At 26.4% G+C, this 21,354-nt stretch overlaps 1 protein-coding gene across 1 annotated transcript in view; it reads left to right on the top strand.

Annotated features, from left to right (window-relative positions):
• The window catches only part of LOC148236367 (PAS domain-containing protein cky-1-like), a 135,129-nt gene that overhangs the window by 71,368 nt on the left and 42,407 nt on the right, over nt 1-21,354 (top strand). Inside the window, exons 4-5 of the mRNA XM_088183057.1 lie at nt 5,457-5,546; nt 16,302-16,475. Coding sequence (XP_088039183.1) covers nt 5,457-5,546; nt 16,302-16,475 — 264 coding nt within the window. The remainder of the gene's footprint in view (nt 1-5,456; nt 5,547-16,301; nt 16,476-21,354) is intronic.

The raw sequence follows: 21,354 nt of genomic DNA, 5'->3' as shown, positions 1-21,354 counted from the left end.
TTAAACTAGATTAACATAAAAATGTACTATTAAATTATTGCTCTTATTTAAGTTGCATATTAATTTAAAACAATTTGTATTGAATTTTTTGATCTTGATTCTATATGATCAGTAAAGTTTGCGTATAAGTTATATTTATTTAAGAAACATTTAAAGCTTGTCAAAAACATATATAATAGATTTATACATTGAAACTTATAATTTTTGATAAAAAATAGCTTTCAATTATTATTATATAAATTATCATTGCATAATATATCATAATAAATAAAAAAATTAATAAAAATATCTTGTATATAAGATTTTTTCATTTAAAATATTGATACTACGCAATTTCATATATTATAATAAATCTTACAATACTGTTTATTTACTTATACTTTAAAGGAAAAAATATTACATTGTTTGCTTCATTTATTTTACAATCTGTCCAAAGAAAATAATCAGTTCTTATATTATTTATATTTTCTTATATACATATTTATTTTACTTTAAAATAATTAATATAAAATTGTTGTGTGTTTAATGTTTACTGTATTGCTTAAATCTAACTACACTATCTTCAATATCTCAATATAGGTTAGTTGTTAATACCTTAGTATGGACTAGATATTGCTTATAGTTACGTTATTATTGCATGCTAGCTAAATATATTCGTTAATTTTAATATATTTACAAGCTTAATTAATTAAGTTCACTTTTTAAGGACGGAATAGCGTAGTCCATAACGTCTCAGACTAGTCATCTAAGGTTGCGGGTTCGAGCCCCAGTAGCAGTACTCAAATTTTTTGACATATATTGTTTATAAATTATATTACACATAATAATTTATAATTATGAATATTTTAATTGTAATTATTCCTTATATTTGAGTGACTTAACCCGTTGTAACGCATTGGGCTTACGCCTGTCATGTTACAACGGATGATTTAATAAAAAATAATAAATAAAATATTGTAGGGAATTTTTAGTCTGTTCATATATTAATTTTTAATCGTTTCTTTTATATAGAAATAGTCATTTATAAATAGTTTGAGTAGTTTCAGAATTCATTATTTAATACGTTAGTTAGCTTAAACATTAAATTTAAAAAAAAATTGTTTACATATATAACATACATAAATAGAGATCATTTTTACATTATTTTTTTTATATTTTTATCGTAAATAATCCTGTAATAAATAAATAATACACACGCGGGAGATAAGTATCATTTAATTGATATCTTTCTTTCTATGAACTGAGTGATATCAACGCGTGGAAATGCCACAAACCTAAAATATTCTTGCTCATTTAGAATGATTAAATATATTTAAATACCATTGTCATATTTTGAAAAAATCAAATACTTATTTAGACTCTATTTTAATTATTAAATAATAAAGAAAAAACGCGAGGCGCTAAAAATAGCATTAAATGATAATTAATAGGTTTTAATTTATACTAAAATAAAATATATTTTTCTTGTGATTTAATCAAGTAGCAAATAGATCTAATTATATGAAATTTTAATACGTTTTTTATAATCAGAGCTTAATTTACAAATAACAATACCACAACTAAAAATTGTATTAAGGAATACGATTCATAATCAGAAAATGATATTAGATATTACCAAAACTTACAGCAAAGTCAATTAGTAAATATATAAAACCGTTCATAAAATGGTTTGGAGGCAATTTTTTTTAATTTAAAGATTTATTGAGTGACATAATATTGAGATCCCTATGGTTTAATTTATTAATAATAAATTAAACCAAATTAAATTTGGTTCAATTTATTAAAAAACTATCCTTAAATTTGATCTATTTCTAGTATTAAATCTATGTACATCTTTATTTCTTATTAAATACTTATTAAAATACTACGGTAACATATTATTTTCTGATTTATATATAAATACTAAAACATTCATATTTAATATTTCTTGAACATTTAATCATTCCAATCTATCAATCATACCTTTACAAATACTCTCATTGCCTTATTTTGTAATTTTTGCAACATTTTCTTATCTTATTTATGAAACATATCTAATATTGTGGCACAATAAGTAAAATGGGGCGATATAGTACTATTGTAAATTTTTTTTTGTGTATCATTCTGGATAATATGCCTACTTTTCTATTATTTATTTTTATCATGTTTTACAATGTTCCTTAAAATTTAAATTTGTATCTACAATTACTTCCAAATATTTTATATTCTCAACTATGTCTATAATAAAGTAATCTATAACTATTGTGATATTATTATCTAACATATTTTTATAATTATTAAACATACATTTAGTTTATGTACATTATTTTTTAACCATATTTCTATTATACTTAATTCAATATTTAAATTATCAAGAAGTTCTTTAATATTATCACTTATGCAATACTTATATTTAGCTATAAAATATAATAAATCTTGACAAAAAACATATAAATTCGTACTGTATATTATTTAAAAGTGACTCTTAATTATTAGTATACATATTAAAAATATTTTTAGCTTATATAAAATTGAATAGTTTATTTTCATCATATTTGTTTTAAAAATTTAATATATTCTAAATAAAACATTTTCAATATACAAACGTTATGTCATGTAAAGTATTGTATATTATTAATTAATTAAAATAGCTTTTATATATTATTAATTAAAATAACTTATAATTATTTATATATAAGTTAAAAATATTATTTTTGAATAAAATAGAATATTATATTTTTATCATGTAAAATATTTTATTGCTAATAATAATTAAAATATTTATACTGTTTTATTAATTGTTAGTGTCAGTTAATTTATTTAGAATAAATTTGTATAGGAAATTATTTATTTTATTCAAAATAAGTACGATAAGATTTTTTTCTACAATGTAATTAAATTACTTTATTAAATAGGATTTTTTATATAAATATTTTTCTTCACTTCAGCGTTAACATAATACTGTAAAATATATTTTCACTGTTTTTTTATTAATATATTCAATTAACAATGAGACACAATACATTATAAAACAATTTAAAACTATGGTTTATTGTTTAATTATTCTTAGAGTAAATAAATTATCACTAAAATTCCGATTTGAAAACCATATATTAATCTACTTATTTTTTATAAGTACAAGCCAATATTTTAATAGTTTTGATTTTTCTGACTGTCAAGTGTGAATCTTTGCTTAATGCATTAATTTTCTTAGATTAATTTGCTTATTACCTTTTGTTAAAAGGTTTTAATTTTTTATTTTTTAATGCAAAATTATAACTTAATCTATAACTGTTACATGCAATTCTTAAAATTTGCAACTTATTAGTTCTTAAAATATGTATGCATGCTGCATATACACAAGTAAAGCAACGTAATATATGGTAGTTTTTTTAATATTAGAAGATTAGTTTATTTAATGCAATTATATTTTAACTAACTAATTGCAAAATCATTTTTTTAGATGTATTTGGAATAAATATTGAATGCGTTATTTAATATAAATGCTAAAAGAAAAAAATATGCTTTAGTTTAAGGAACGATTTTAACAGTCACTCGAGCTTTACCCATTTATACTGAAGTACTTTATTACTTACATATGTATCTTAAATTTACATATCAATATTTATAATAGCTGTAAAATTTACTATGGCAGAATTTTTACTAATTAAATACAAAATTGCATTATATATAAATTTATTAAAAAAAATTAGAAACTTAGGAGAAGATTAATTAATTGATTTAAATTTGTGCAAAAATAAATTTTAACTGGTTACATATACTTATACATTTTTGTTGAAATGAAAATTATATTTATCTATCATACCATACTAAAATGGCTTTTACATACTAATTTGATGAATTCAAAAGGCAATGTGTTTAATTATATAGCAGCCCGCCAGCCTCTTGCTTGACGATCAATGAACCAAAACATCTCACCGGCGATAGCGATCTCTCAGCAGGTGATCTATAGATCCGACCTTATTCGGCGCCTCGGTGGGATGGCCCTAATTATTTTTTTCCGCTTATTATTACAACATACACCACCGTTGATTATCATGGCAGGGTAATCCTACCAATTACGGCGTGCGACTCAATAATAATAACGTACCCAAAGTCAAATTAAAACCGTCCCATTATACCCTAATATGGATCCATATTGGATTTTATATTACCTAATTGTCTTGAGAGTAAAAAAAAGAATTTTACTATAGAAATAAGTTATGATTTGTTTTACATAATTGTGGTCAATGAAAAAATAAATGTGTTTATATTGTAACGTCTTCTATGTTTATATTTTATGTAACACACCTCCCGGATATTTATGATACACAAAAAAATGCGAAGGACGATTAAGGCAATTTGCCGGGGTACGGATCCGAGTTTTACAGTTAAATCCGCTTGTGATAAAAAAATATGACGGGTTCGAAAATACCCGAGGAAAATTTCGACGTGTGTTTTAACCGCGCGAAACTAGTTTTAAAGGTTAGTCAATGGGTCAATGTATAGGATGAACTTGAAATGGAGTTAGATCAATAATTGTTTCAATGAATATTTATTCATTAAAATGAATCTTCTATATATTATTTAATTTACATAAATACATACTAATATAACTAATTAATTTGTATGTTTTTGGTATAAAATTTATATACACAAAATAGAATTAAAAAAATACTGTTTAAAATATTTTGTATCGTATTCCTTAAAATATATTATTGAACTTGAATAATTTTATGTATTACACAGGTAATCATGTTTTAACTGCAAAAATCTGTATCGACAGTTTCAGGCAGTTTCAGGATATATGTGTAAGACAGATCAAGCGTTTTTATGTTTCAATAAATATATTAAATCTCTTATTTGAAACTGATATCAATCAATAATAAATTAATCTCTGCGAAAAACCTCAAGAACGCCCTGTGGTAAGATTGCATCATTCTCATCATCTGGTTTACAATTTTTTAAGTTGATCCGCTATTAATAGAAACCCATAGCTCATATAAACATACGGATTAGTCTACGCGGATGATTATATGGGGTTACGTGTATGTATATATTTTTTTTCTATCTACATCATAGTTCATCGGGTATACTGCGCTCGTGGGAACTAACTGTGCGGTAAAGCGCCTCGTGAAAAAAACATACGTGTGTATGATTAATAAGCGGACCGTAATGAAAAGGGCCTCCGAAATTGTACCCTTCCGAGGGCGCCTACCCTTCGTAGGAGGGGCCCTGTAAAAGACTGGTTTTGCGGGTCAATTCCGTGAGAACTATCCGCTTGGGCCGGCCACTAAATGAAATCAAACCCTTAATGACAGTGGTCAGTGTTTTAACCCTTTGGAGGGCGTGGTGGGCCAAACATCGAATCTGTTTCATGCAAAAGGGTGGTGGGAATAAAACAAATTAATATTAATTTATATTATGATAATTCAAAATATGTTTCAAGTACATTTATGTGTGTTTTTTTTACGCAGGCCTTGAGCGGATTTCTAATGATGATGACACAAAATGGGAAACTTCTTTACATATCGGATAATGCAGCCGAATACCTTGGACACTCTATGGTAAGTGAATTTATTTTTTCTCATTTAAAGTGTATGCAACAAAAAATACGTCGTCATTTGAGTGTGTTAAATTTGGTATTAGTCTAGCAAGTTGTGATTTGTGCCGGAAGATAAGCGCATAAAAACATCTAAAATATCAGTAAAAAATAATTGGGTTAAGATTTATTAACTTGAATTGAGATTACATATCACTTATATATTTGTTTTTTTTTCTAAGTTGATTTTTTTATAGGCTCTCATTTCTTTATCTAAATAACACTTTTAATGTGTTGAACAAACGCAAAATCACGTTGGTTTAAATCATGCAATATTAATTAAAATATTTTTTAATTCTTATAATCCTATTAAAACGTTATTAAGTACCTTAAATTCTTGTTGTTAAAAAATCTTTATATAGTGAGCTTATTAAGCTTTGAAATTATAAAACTTTTCTGCAACATTTTAACCGTACGAAATAAAAACATTTATTAATTATTATTTTTTAATTAGTTTATGTAATGTAGTAAAAAATATTTAATACTATAAAATATTTATTAAAAAATTTTAAATTATGCAAGACTATAAATAAATAAATTGTGCAATAAAATTGCAGCACTTAAACTATTTTATTCTGATTTTTTAGTAGTTAATTTTATCCTGGTTTAATTAGACTAAGACGTTGTTTCATTAGAATAAAAAAATATAAAGAAAACCCTCTTTTCTGATCTTTTGATTTGCTATATTTTAGCCACAAGTTCATTTAAATGTCAAATCTGGTTGGTTTTTAATAGTTTATAATATTTAAAATATTTTAAAATATTTTATAATATTTAAAATAGTCAATATCGTTCTAAAAAAAGTATCTTACTTACACCTAATATGTCATATATTATATTATAACTGATATTAAAAAAAGAAAACTGATATTAAAAAAAAAAACTGATATTATTAAAAGTATAATTATAGTATATATTTTTTGGAAATAATATATCAAGTCAAATAATTTTATTTTGTGTACAAAAATTAAAACTTTTTAAAAAAAATTTTAGCTTTTAAATATTACAAAAATCGGAATTAATAACTAAAGGGCAAAACCTTGCTTATAATAAACTAATTATGCAAAATGTAATATTATTTAGAAACTAAAATAATTTTGTAATTTAATTTGGTTTTGAGATTAAAAATATTGTAAAAAATGTGCTACTTGACACTTTTATGCAATATTCTTGTCACAAAGATACGATAAATTATTTATATTTATATCGGTGTTGTAGTATGAAAATTAACTAAACACTACAGTTCTAGAAAAAATAGCAAAAATATAGATACACAAAATTTAGAGGTAAAGATATGAGTATAAGTTTAGTTATTACATTTTTTTAATTTAATTCAACCTGCTTTGAGTGAATTAATATGTCATATGAAAGCTTATATAATATATAAAGTTAAATGTTATACGAGTCTCAAAATGATTTGTGAGTATTTTATCAGAATATTGGTACATTTGAAAAAGATTAGTTAACTAAAATTAAACTTTATTAAAAACTAATGACAGCTAAATCAATATAAGTGTGTTTCTATATATTTTGTATATATATGATATTTATTTTTGAGCACTAATAGTCAGATTTATATAATATTTAAAATAAATATATAAATTAAGAGACATATTTTGTTACAATATAAAAATAAGTGCTTAATAGTATCAATACCAAAATACACAATATTTCAACATTTTCCTTATTGGCTTAAACCAAAAAATATTTTTTTATTTTTTTTATTTTAAATGAGCTAATTATTTTTAAGCAGGTTGAATTAAAATGATTAGTGAGTATTTATCCTGTATATTAGTAAAAAAAATATTAGTAATTTGAAGAAAACTAGCTTCATTAAAAACTAATGACAGCTAAATCAATATAAGTGTGTTTTTGTATATTTTATTATTTTTAATTACTTTTACTATTTTAATTAGTAGCCTGTATTTATCGGGTTAGAATTTTAATTGGAGAATTTTTTTCATTAATAAGGTTAGATTTTTTTACAAAATGGTTAGTCAGATATCAACCCAATATAATTATATAATTTATTTGGTTAAACTAAATTTTTATTTGTAATTATTATTTTATTTTACAGTACTATTTCTTATCTATTTTATTTATTTTTCAGTATTATTTTTTCCACTACTAAAATAAAATAAAAATATAACGGTGCTATATTTTTAATTTCATTTTTAGTTATAAATAAACTTAATCGTTTTATTACGGTTTTTATAATTAAAAGATAAATTAAATAATTATTGCTAAACCCCAAACACGTCTCAATCAGAACGTACTCATACCTGCGTATATAAAATTCTATACCTCTCGCAACGATCCGAGTTAATTAAAGGCTGCAAAACCATAACACCTGTCCGACGACGACTTTACAATACCTCAGATTTTTTAAACTCTCAATCATCAATCAATTACCTCACCGTGTCGGTGGTCGGACACAATACCCTATACACACGCGATAATAATACAAATTACAAATTTTGCCATTCGATAAGATCCGGCTGTGTATTTTTTTACAACCCATTTTTTTATTATTTAATCTCGGCTCCTCTCAATTCTCGAATCGTACGCTATAGAGCAAATAGAGATGGCAAAAAAAGATGATTGATCGTATGCATTTGTGAATTAACCCCGGGCGACGGGCTGTTGAAATCGCTAGTCTGCTATGTGTTATTTTGACTAATGCCGTTTGATAAATATACGCTTAAATTTAAGAATATTATTTAGTAACCCATTATGAACCAATTAAATTAACATACGCGTGGGCTCTGGCCGCTAAACGCCGCACGCTCGTTTGCGAAATTAGCATTAAAAATGTCATAGTAAATACTATATTATTTTTCTATCATTTATTACAATCGTAATTTGTTGTGATATTATAATGATAATGGGCGTAATAAATTTGATTTTTTATGAATTGACACACATTGTTGAACAACTCATTGTGTACGGCAATAATAATTGAGCAATGTTATAAAATGGCGTTTGAATGTATCGGAATAATAAATAATTAATTATATTATAATATCGATTGAATATTAAATTGACAATAAGTGAGCTTGTAAATAAATTAGCATACCTTATATTTAATAATTATTAAAACAGAATATATTTTAATGTTGATTAAAATAATATTATTTATGAGTTACAGTTTAACTGCACTGTATCAAATTATTTGCGATGTAAACAAACAAGCGTTATATGATATACTAAGAAATATAATTTAGTGCATGTCTCTTTTCACACTTTTAGAATAATATTTAACAATTATTTCTGATGGCAAATATTTTGTGGAATGATTATTTTACTCTTTATTAATTTTTTTCTGTACATAAAAAAAAACAGTTTTTGGATACTGCTATAAAAATAAGTGCTTACCAAAAACTATTTTAGAAATAATGATCTGCTTTTTAATGCCGCTAATACGTTATGTATGCAGAATATATTATTATAATGGCCGTTTTTATAACTTATTATACTACTCGATTAATAGTAAGTGAGTTGTAACATGTCGTAAATGCCACATTTTTTTCATTTTCACCGCAATCAAAGTCGGAATTCCACAACTCTACACTCTTCATCACATAAAGCCGCAACAGTCGCCGGTAATCTCCGTTCCAAATGGCCTATTTGTATGAGCACCTCTAATTTCTTACGGCCAAACACAATTACGCAACCAGGATGGCCGGTAGAAGCCTCCTTTTGTGCTCTGTCGAGGCTTTATTCTTGCGGCTAGACTATTAAGAGAGAATCACTTAGACGGCGACCCGCGGCTACCGATGTGCACTGTTTAAAACCCGGAACGATGATTAATGTATTCTTTGATGTTAAAAGAACAAAGTCATGTTGTAGTAAGACCGAGGCCGCTCTTTCGGTAGCTCTCTGGCACACCGTCGCCGATTGCTGGTAATTATTGTTACTTTTTTCCTCTACCATTTCTTCGGTTGGTTGTCGTTTTTTAAAAGAAGCTTAATTCGTTATCGAATCAAAGCGCCTTTCAATTGCGAGTCTTCGTCTGACAGGGATGGACGTTCGAGGCATACAGAATCAAGTCGATATTAAGATAAAATCATATTTATATCAAGGGAAGGGCTTTTGTTTTAAACTTTAATGATAATAAAAACCATATGTTGATTTCTGAATATATTTACTTTTAAAAATACGTTATATAAATACTCTTAAAAATACGTTACACAAAGAAAGTTGATTATTGATGTCAGAGCTTTTTAAGTTTAACTTGTACAGTCAGTTCTCAAGTTACGACGGGGTTCCGTTCCACCACCTTGGTCGTAAGTAGAAAATCGTACAAAAAATAATTAAAAACAATGCATACATGTGAAATACAAAAACCACTTTTATTGCTGACTTCAAGTTGTAAACTAAATAATTTTTAGCAAATATCTACATAAATAATTTATTTATAAGAATTGATCTAGAGTATTTTTATCATCTGTGCTACTGATATCCATTGTTAATTCTTGAGATTTTTCAGCGAGTGCAGTGATAGTGCTTGTTATTCTTAAAAAAACGTCCAGGTTTGTTGGTACATTTTGTTGTTTCTTTTCTCTATAAATTTCATAATAACACGCAAGTGCTTACTGAATAAGGCCGTGTACCCTCGAAGATCTATCGATGTCTTTGTCCATATTTTCAATTTTCAGTCTTTTAACACAAATTTTTTTGGTGGTTCTTCCAGTTCATCTAATTCTTTTAGCTCCGATACATTTTTTTCTGCAACTCGTTGTTCCTCAATCTCAATCATATCTTGGTTTGTGAGTTCCTCAACATCATTTTCCAAAAGATGAATTACATCTTCATTATCAACTTCCAGATTAAGTTGTTGAGCACATTTTACAATAATATTTGCTATCTCATCTATTTCCCCTTCTTTATTAAAATACATATTGTCATTATATATTTTTAAGAGTTTGTTCCATATGCCGTTCATACAATTCGTCGTTACTTTGGACCATCCTTTTGAGATATTGTTTATTGCATGAAAGATGTTGTAATTTTTCCAAAATTCTCTCAATGTCTGATGTTTGTCTGTTCCTGCAATTGCTTGGGCAAAAGTGATTCTTAAATAATGGGCTTTGAAGTTAGCAATACCCCCTTGATCCATCGGCTGTAGAATGCTGGTGGTGTTTGGAGGTAAATAAACCATTTTTATATTTGGATGTGATTCCCTTAAGTGTGGAGGATGGCCTGGAGCACTGCCAAGAATCAACACAATTTTAAAGGCTATGTCGTTTTCATCACAGTTCTTCTTTACTTCTGGAATGAAACAGTTATCAAACCAGTCTTGAAATTATGTATTTGACATAAAAAAAAATTTTTTTTACAACTTTTTTTTTCGTCGTAACTCCGAATGGTCGTAAGTCGAGGTGGTCGTAGCTCGAGAACTGCCTGTATTAATATCTTAAAATCATATATTATACATATGATTTTAAGAGTTTAGATTTATTTGTATGTCATATTAAAAATTGTAAATCAAACACATTTTTAAAAAAAAATTAATTATATCTTATTATTCAAAATACAAAAAAATTATAAATGAATATCGTTTTGAATTTAATTTTTTTAATAATTAAAACCGTTATTTGTAATTTAAAAAAATACTCAAACATCGATTTTATCAGCTTTTATTTTTTACGGTTATTTTTTCCACTATTTTCGTTTTTTTTTTAAATAAAAATTCCAATAATATGCTTTTTTTTAAACAATGTTTATATTAGTTTTTATTGAAATAATAAATTTTGTAATTTTACTACTGATGTAAAAAATTTACGTAATACATTTATTCGTATTTATATACACTTATTCTACTAAAAAAAGTATTTTTACTCTCTATATTTATTTTTTGCACATAAAATTTTGCTTTATACTAAAAAATACATTCTGTTTAACATTTCACAGATTTTCCTGTGACGTTTAATCATTGTTTTGTGTTAAAGCAATAAATAAAACTATTTAATTAAACAATATTACAATTAATACTTTTATGACAGTAAATATACTCAATGAGCAATTTATTAAGATTTTTGAACAAGCTTATATTAACCGTTTTTCATAAAAAAATGGATTAAACGAAGCAATAAATTATTATAAGACAAAATCTAACCCTTTATTGAATTAAACACAGAAAATATTTGTTTTAATAAATATATTTCTTTAATATCCGGAACTTTTTAAATAATCAAAAGCCTTTTTCTATTAATTTTAGTTTTAACCACTTTCGAAAATGGAACGCAATATTTTTCTAAAAAAAGTTTTCTATGATCCTTTATTGAAAATCCAAAAACTATTTTCAATAAATACATATATTTTATTATTTATACTAAAATTATCCCTTATATCGATATTGTATACCCTAGTTTTAACCAGGTAATGGTATATTATTCAAACTATGATTCTAAAAGTTTTTCCATTGGTTAGTATATCATTAAAAAAATTGTAGATGAAACATTTAAATTTTTTTATATATAACTAAAACCCTTTATTCAAAATACAAATATAATAAAATAATAATACTAAAGTGCAATTTTTTTGTATTATTGTCGCTATTGTTTTTACTATTTTGTATTTAACTGGGTATTAATATTTTATCTAAACTGTGATTTTTGAGGGTTTTTTTCGAATAAAACGTATTTAAAAAAAAACTTTTATAGCAAAGACTCGTTCTTTAAAACACTAAAGTATTATCATACCTGATGGTGACTATCTTTAATTGTTAAACATCGAAATAATGAAAAATATTTAAACCAAAATGTTTTTTATTAAATTGAAACCAATATTTGTGATTCATAGATTAACTTCATATCGATATTGTAAGCTCTACATTTGTAATATTTATTTTTATATCACATTAAAAGTTGCAAATCAAACATATTTTTTTTTAATTATTAACGCTATAATAATTTAAAAAAATATTTAGTTAACTAAATGTCCAAATACAAATTTTGTGTTATATTTTTAATTAAATCATTGTTTTTTTTCAAAGGTAATATTCATATTTTATTTTAGTACCTTCTTATTAAGGTTTTGCAATTAAATATTTGTAAGTTCAACTCGTGTTTTTGTGTCATTTGCAAAAAATATTTTTTTATTACTATGATAACGCACCGGCCCACACATATTTTTCGGCCAAAAACGACATCGTCATGATGTCAGAAAAAACATAATACCTACCAGTTTTCTGTTCCCATAGATAAAAAGGACAATTAAAAAAAGGGCTTGAATCAAAAATTGTTATTTTATCATACCTTGTTAAAATCAATAAAAAAATTATTTTAATTCAATATATTGCAATTGTACTACAAGCTTTATGCTTAGGTTTTTAGTTTCATTAAATATAAGTCAATTATATTATATACTGCTAAGGATTTAAAATTAACAGTAAATAGCATTACATATATTAAGGCAACGATCCTGACTGGCACAAAAATGCCAAATTTAATTTATTCTAATCAATTTGCCTTTTCACTACAGTTATTTACTTAGCAATTTCACAAGTGTTGTAGATAAAATATAAGCAATTAAAATAACACAAAAGCGACTTATGAAATACCATGTGTAAAATAAATATTTGCTCACTAAAAATGCTCTAAAATTATTCATATATATTTTTATTATAAAGTCAATATATTTTATAGACAGTCTAAAGCTAACAAATACAATTTAAATTCGCTCTATAAATCGCATCCCTGTCTTCATTGAAATTAATGGTATTGTAGTCTATTATCGGGATCACCTGGTACAAGCACGCTTTCCGAGCGCTCATATGTATTATACTTTACAATAAAAGCGAAAGTTCGACGACGAAACCAAATTATAATAAGCTTTTAATCGGCCGACGACAGCCAACGAGATAATTACGGTCGGCTGAGTCTCGTATATTGAAATTTATGGTAAGGTTAATGACGATGGCCCCAGCAGACTTCAGCAGGGTTCGAAGCTTTACAGGAGACACGGTGTTATTACGGGCTGACGCGGTGGGCTGGCTAAAATACTCCTTTTGTTGGGGAGGTCAAAGGGGGTGGACGGATTCGCAATGCGAAAAAAAGTGCACAGGCGGCTGCCGCGGGTCATGCGCGAGCGATTGTTACGCGTCCCACGTTGTCTTAATAATATGAGGAGGCTTTGACGGTGAATACAATATACGGCGATAGAATAAAACAGTTAATACATTGTTTTATATAAGCATATGCTCTTTGTATCATGTTAATAATGGTTGCAAGAAATACATAAGCATACAAGCTTTATTTAGGAGAAAAAAAATAGACAAAATAGCTCCAACTGCTCTATACTAAATTTTTTACTGAATTTTTTTTTGACCTTTCAAATTTTTATTAACAATAGTAACAACTTTTTAATGTTTATTTTAAAACACTAGCAAAATAATGTAGCTATATATAAGTAAAATTTAAATTTAGGTGGTACATATTTTTTGTGGATATTGTTTATCTTGATTTTTTTTTATAAATATACAATTTTAGTTGTATCGTTTAATAAGTATTTATATCATTTTGATACTATAGCTATGTGTTAGTAGATGTATGTATTATACTGAATAGTAAAAAATGTACACGCTTATTAGGCTTTTAATTTAATTAAACACTATGGCCATGTATGATATATTATACAAAAATAGGGTCAAGGGTTCAGTGATTAATACAAACGCTTTCAATGAGCGATAATTAATTGAACGTGTCCATTATCAACAAAAAAATATTAATAGAACTATTAATATTAATGGTCTATTACTCTATTCCGTAATGTCAAAAGCCATTCGTCATCGTCGGATAACATTGCTAAATTTATTGCCAAATTGTTGCTTTTGATTTGTTACTTTTTTATTTCTTTGTTGCATAAGCTTCTCATTGCACTTTTTTTCATATTTTAGAAAAAAATTATCAACACAAAGATTTTAGTCTAATTTTTGTTTTAAAAATATAGGTACTTTATTCCGTTATTATTTCAGATATATAACAAATATTCGACAATTTTGTAAAATGATTAACCCTTTTAATACCAAAGGGACATTGCGTCTCGGCGACATTTTAAAACACTCCTATGCAAATAATTTAGTGAAAATTCAATTTCTATTGATAGTTCATTTTTCTATAAAAAAACGCTAATTATAAGTAGTACAAATACAGGAAAATATTACACAATCTTTAATAGCATTTTCTCAAAGTTTGGCAAAGTCAATGCAACAATAAATATGTAGTACAGTAATTTAATTAAGTAGAAGAACTTATGTTTCAAATATGTTTTACTAAAAACATATCATCCATTTTTGAGTAAATTTTATGCTTATACTATTTTATGTTAAGAGGTTTTGCCTAATTTCTATTTAAAGCTAAATATTACACATAAAGTAAACTTTTAAACATATCTTTAATAAATTGAACATTTACATAATTTTCTAATTATTTAATATTAGACTAATATTTGTAGCACATGTTAAAAATTATATGGTAAATAAATAAATTTTTAAACTTTTACAAAGTTAATGCAACATTAGTATTTTTAAACTAAAAAATAGTGTTTGATGTATTAGGGATTTAAAATGTATTATTATTGATTTAATTAATTAAACATCCAATTTACAGATTTTTGGTATATTTGATCACGCAGCATAAATTTTTTCAGGGCTATTTATTTAAAAAAAATATTATGCCGCAGAAAAAAATTGCTTTAATAAGATATATAAATTAATATTAAATTAACGAAGTTCCCTAAATTATTATAGTTTAAATCATATGGTTTTAAGCAACAGATTGGGCGGCTGAGATTTTTATGTTATTATTTTTTTTAATAGTTACGTGCAAAAATTTAACAGTAGCGGAGAAATTTGGTAATAAACAAATACTTGAACAAGCACTATATTTTATTGTTTTAAAACCAGATTTAAAAAGATCAGAACGAATAAAAAAAAAATATTAATAATCCAGAAAGTTAAGGGTCCGGTATTAGTACATTCACTAGCTGCGGTACCTCACAATAGTGAGAGACTGACAGACTGAAACTTCAGTTAAATTCTATATTCATAGCATCTGTTATTAAAAATATAGTAAATAAAAAAATTGTATTTTTTTTAACTAGAATAATAAAAATAATAATAAAATCTAATATTTTATTTTTTATTAGTAATATAATATTTTCTTTTTATAGATTTTTTATTTAACACTAGTGCAATAGTATGTTCTTGTTGAATAGCTAACATTTTATTTTAGTATATATATATTTTTTAATACTCAATACTATAATAATCATAATAAATATTTTTCAACGAAAACATTGCTTATCTCATATCATTATAAAACATTTTACAAACCATCACCGTTCGCGTATAACACGCAGATCTCCATAAAGTCATGTTATTACATATATTGTACAATATATACATAAGCCAAAGATGATTGGCGTGACCCGCAACCAGCTTCAGGGAGGGCACCCTCTCATACTCTCATCTCTATCTCTCTCCCTCTCATCATCCAAGACATAATTACCTAGATCGGCGAATAACCGAACCACCCGCGAATCGAAACAGATATCAAAATCCCACCGCGAAAGCGTTCACTTCTGATGCCATAATAATGTGTAATTATTTCGTCCCTTCGGGAGTTCACGACTGTTTACCTTTGCGGGTATGAAAGCTCTTCATAAAGCTCTCGCGTGCTTCGCATCAAGCTTTGAAGACGTGTTTTGTTGATTGCAGGAAGATTTGCTGATACACGGCGATAGCGTTTATGACATCATCGACAAGCAGGATCACCAGGGAGTACAGGCGGAATTGTGCAGGACTCCTGCGGACGCAGAAGATAGAATGTTCTTGTGCAGGATGAACGTTTCTAGAAACGCGAGGAGACAGATGAGGTTCGGCGATCAAAAGGTATTTATATTATTATGTATTTGTCATTTATCAATTGTACTCTCAGCGAATTCTTCTTCTGTACCATATTTTACAGCATATAATTAACAAATCATTTTGCTATATTTTGATTATTGCCATTTTAATCCTTCTGATCAAATAAATGAATTCCAAGTTGAAAGCTATATCAGAATTAATTTACGACCGAACCTATGAATTTCACACGTCTTCGCATAACTAACGTTTCTAATCGTCCTTCGACTTCATAATCTGTTATTTATTGGCCCATTGAAACGAACCGGTACTAATTCACAATCGACACACAGACCTGAATATCGCCAGCCCGTAAATAATATCGCTCGGATACGCCGGGGACGAAGCCGTGTAAGGTGTCCGGCCCGAAGATCATATCTGGCCCGTCGACCGCATAAATAAATGCGCGCGGGACAGAATGAAACATTTCTGCGAATGGTGGTGAATGTGGTAACGTTTGGTAGTAGTACCTGAGAGGTACGAATGCAACACTTGACAGCATTATGGTCTTAATTAACCGGGGACGGGTGCTGCGGTACTGTGGATGTTGCCACAATGAGCGAAAGTTAGGTCTTGGATGTTCAGAGACGTCGCGAAATTGTATAGTTTGTAATGGAATTCATTTATAATAGTAACGGTGGCAAATTAACTATCGAATAAAGCGTTGCCTACTTTTCATGGTAAGCAACGAAAAAACCTTAACATTTATACATGGAATATTTATAAAATAAAGATTCCAGATTTAATTTTAAATTTAGAACATTGCCTCATTACTCTTAATAACTGATTTATTAAGATTTTGAAATAATTATATTTTAATCAGACTTTAAGCATGGTAATATTATCTTAGACTGTTTTTATATGAGACAGTGTTTTGCTTATTATTGTATATTGTGTAAAAATATGAAGCATGTTCATGTATTTGTATGATTGTGTAATACGTAAAGTCCTTTTATTTGTGTCTACTAATATTCAGTCGTCTACAAAGCGATATGAGATTTAAATAGCAAACGTCAAATTGAATCAAGATTGACGTGAAGAGAGAAGCGGCTGTTTTTTCTCTTGTTTTTAATTTCGTACGAACTCAGTAATTTGAAATTAAAGAGCTATGCTTGACTTTTTCTAATGTTGGTGCCGTGTATCCGCTTTTAAGCACATAATCTGGAAAGTAATTATTATTTATTTATATTTTCAAAAATATCTTTTCATATTAGGTTTTTCTATATTAATCTTACAGATAAATATTGTGTTAATTAACCCTATAGACGCGTTAATTAAAAATAAAGATTTAATTGTTTTTTATAAATGCTCTGATTTTTAAATTTTTATTTATTTAAAATTATATTTTATGTTTATCCACCACAAAAAAGAATTTTTCTTCAAAATATTTTTTTTTACTGATTTTGATAAATAAAACATTAATCGGGCAACTTTAGTTGATTTGCGTTTTCAAAGGGTTAATTTAAATATTAAGCAAATTAAGCTTAAAAAGAATATCATATATGTAATAAATTAAAAAATAATTAATAAGTTTTGTCTTTGCGTTCAATTTTTAATCAGGTTGCAATATAATGATTAATAAATTTGGGTTAGTCAATTAAAAATAACCGATAAATAACAGATTTTTTAGAGCATTTATTTTTAATATGATACAACTATTGTCACGTATGGTCTGCACCGAGTGGCATAGAAAATGCTGCTGATTTTATTTATGACGTCTTTAATACGCAAGAGGTTTTGTTTATCGCGCTTAGTGTATAAATTTCACTTTAAATTTGTCAGATTTGTGGGTATATGCTTAGTTTAGTGCTGTCTAACTTCTCCTAATCCCTAGAACGTTTTTTATTTTGCAAGCATTTCAGGAGGGAAAAAGATGGAAGCTAAAAAAACTTTTGCATACCCCATGCCTAAGTGAACGAACAAAAATGTATGAGGTGATCTTTTTTATTGCTCGTGTTTTTAATTTCATTTTAAAAACATGAAGTAATTCGCGGACTGCAAAAATACGTTCGTGGGCTGCTGGTCTTGTTAATTTTACAATTCTTTAAAATTAATAAAAGTAGTAAAAAAATCTTTAAAATAAAATTGTTAGATATCCAGAAATAACAAAGCAAAATTTAATTTTTTAATTTTTTTTTTGCCGATATTGCCGATTCTTTGTCAATATATAAAAAAAATAATAATATTTTGCCACAAATTTGAATCAAAGTAGTTGATATGCTTTTTGAAAAAAGAGTCAGAATGCAAAAGGTTAAAACTATATGTTAAAATAAAGTTATTGTAAAGCAAAATGTATTATCTCACTTTACTAATTTTTTTTTTAAAAACAATAAACATTAAATTAGAATGTATTGTTTTGCATTAAAATTTTTTTTTTATATTCACAATTTGTCAATACTATTACGATATTTGGTAAACATTTTGACATAGGAAAAATGTAGTATTTTGACATAGGAAAAATGAAGTTATTTCTGATATATCATAGGGTTTTTATCTTTGTAACTTGATCTTTCATCATTTGTCAGTACTTCCTTAATTTAATTGCCATAATAATTTAAAGGTTAATTGACGTAGTTTTTTTATTTACTGCATGGCAAACTCCACCCAATTAAAATAGCAAATGAACAATTTGCTTTGATATGTCTCAATGTTATGTAAAAACCCAAATAAAATTCAATGGTCCGTGTTTTCCTATACTAGAATTTTAATCTATTCGAGTGTCAAATATCAAAATATTTGTCATTTTAACACAATTTATTGTTCTATTATTTGTGTAACTATACCTAAATTATTTATTTCAAAAAATATAGTATTGATAGTTATAGCAATAAATAAAGTAAAAGTGATAAAAATACAATTTTTGAAAAGGACGATAAAAAATTTAAAAATTATTAATGCATTGATGTTCGTCCTAAATTTATTGTTTTATCCTAATAGCTACTTTTGTGTTTATAATATTAAAAAAGATAGCTCAAATAGCTGTATTATTCATTTTATAAAAGTAGTTCCAGATATTTTAGTTTGAATGAAAACTAAAGTTAAAGAAATATTAATAGTTAGAGTTTACAATATTTTTTTTTTAAATGAGCATCTATAAGATGACCCAGAAATCGCGAACTGATCTGTTCACCCCATAATTTCTAAATTTTAAATATGGATTAAAACACAAAAATGACAATTATACTATTTTAATAAATTAATAAATATTTTTTTTACATATCAATTTGCAAAAATTATATCACGTGCCTTCCATTTTCTGCTTCGCACAAAACTGCTATTTTCCATGATCTTCATTAGTATTGCTCAAACTTAATGCTCAATGTTGAATTTTAGTGCTTGAATGGACTGACGCAGATAAACTCTTCATGGATTTTCCACACCCCAAAGCCTGCAGTTTTATTTAATAACAAATCCACTCAATTGAAAATGAGCTTCATCGCTCATGATGAGTGTGTGAATAAAACTATTGTTTTGTATGACAAAATCTTGGAGTCAAAGTGCTTTTCTGAATCTAATGGATTCAATTCTTGCAGCAATTAAATTTTGTATGAAAAAATGTGCAGATCATTCCTAAAAATTATTTACATCTGAACGTTTCAAGCTGTAATAAACGTCACTTGGTTGATGTTGTTGCATTTTCAGCAACACTATCTTTCACCAATTCAATCGTGGCTAAAATTTGAGCTCAAAAGCGTTGAATAGTTCGCCTTATATGATATGCATGCTTGTTGATTTGTAAAAAATAAATCGACCACTTTCGTTCGTTGTACTTTCCATGATTAATTGTAAGGGTTCACTTTAAGTTACTATATAAAAAAATATCCACTGCATATTATTTTGGGTTAGTAAATACATACGCTATTCGATAATTGATATATCTTTATAAATGCATTACTTGAAAACGTCACTTTCGCACCGTGATGGTAATCCGTTATTAATTTGCACTAACAAAATTGCCCATAGTCACGCGACGCGCACCTGAAACTTATGAATAACATTGATTTTTAATATATTTATTAATGTTATATTAATCAATTTGTGTAATGTAATAAATTAATAACGCCACGACCCACGTCGATAAATAATTTATTATACATATACTTATTTTAAGTACAATTTAAATCAACTTCACAATAATAAATGTTTTATTCTAAATTATTCTGTATTTATTATCAGAGAATAACATGATTTTTTAGCATACATTTCAATATAATTTATGTTTTAACGTTTACTATGAAAACACGCATATTTTTATCATATCTCAAAGCGGTTAGCATGCATTACGGTAGCAGGACTTACGGGTCGCTTGTATGTACGTACGACAGGTGATTTATGGACTTGCTTGCGGTGTCATTGTTCGCGACGAATGAAGTTCTCAATTATGCAAATCTGGAGACTGTCACCATCATATTTGCACGGTCCTTTTCCAGGAGAGTTAACACGTTTTTGTGTATTCTTCAAAAGTCAATAACAATTCCGTGAACAAAACTTTGGTGCTGTTTCGTGTACATTGAATTAAAATGTACAATATGTACAATAAATATTTAATGGTCCTTTTAGCAATTATTGAATGTCATTAAAAATATGATATCAACTGTTTTTCTATAAGACAATATATGTAATTATTTATTGTGAACATCTGTCATTATCTCAAATAATTACAAAATGATTTTTAATAAGATAAAATATACATATAAATTAAATGTTAATCATTAGAATTTATTATTACTGTACAAAATATATGATATTTTATATGAAAGTTCAATAAAAATGCATATAAATGCAATTTATATTTTCTTACTATATACAAACAATCATATAAAATTTAAAGTATTGCTGTTATTGCTAATAAACATAAAAATATGAA

The sequence above is a fragment of the Plectrocnemia conspersa genome, unplaced genomic scaffold (assembly GCF_051122295.1).
Source record: "Plectrocnemia conspersa isolate PC_06_02 unplaced genomic scaffold, ASM5112229v1 ptg000003l, whole genome shotgun sequence".
NCBI classification, from domain to species: domain Eukaryota; kingdom Metazoa; phylum Arthropoda; class Insecta; order Trichoptera; family Polycentropodidae; genus Plectrocnemia; species Plectrocnemia conspersa.
Note: the sequence above shows the minus strand (reverse complement) of the source record. Positions and strands in the feature narration are given on the sequence as shown.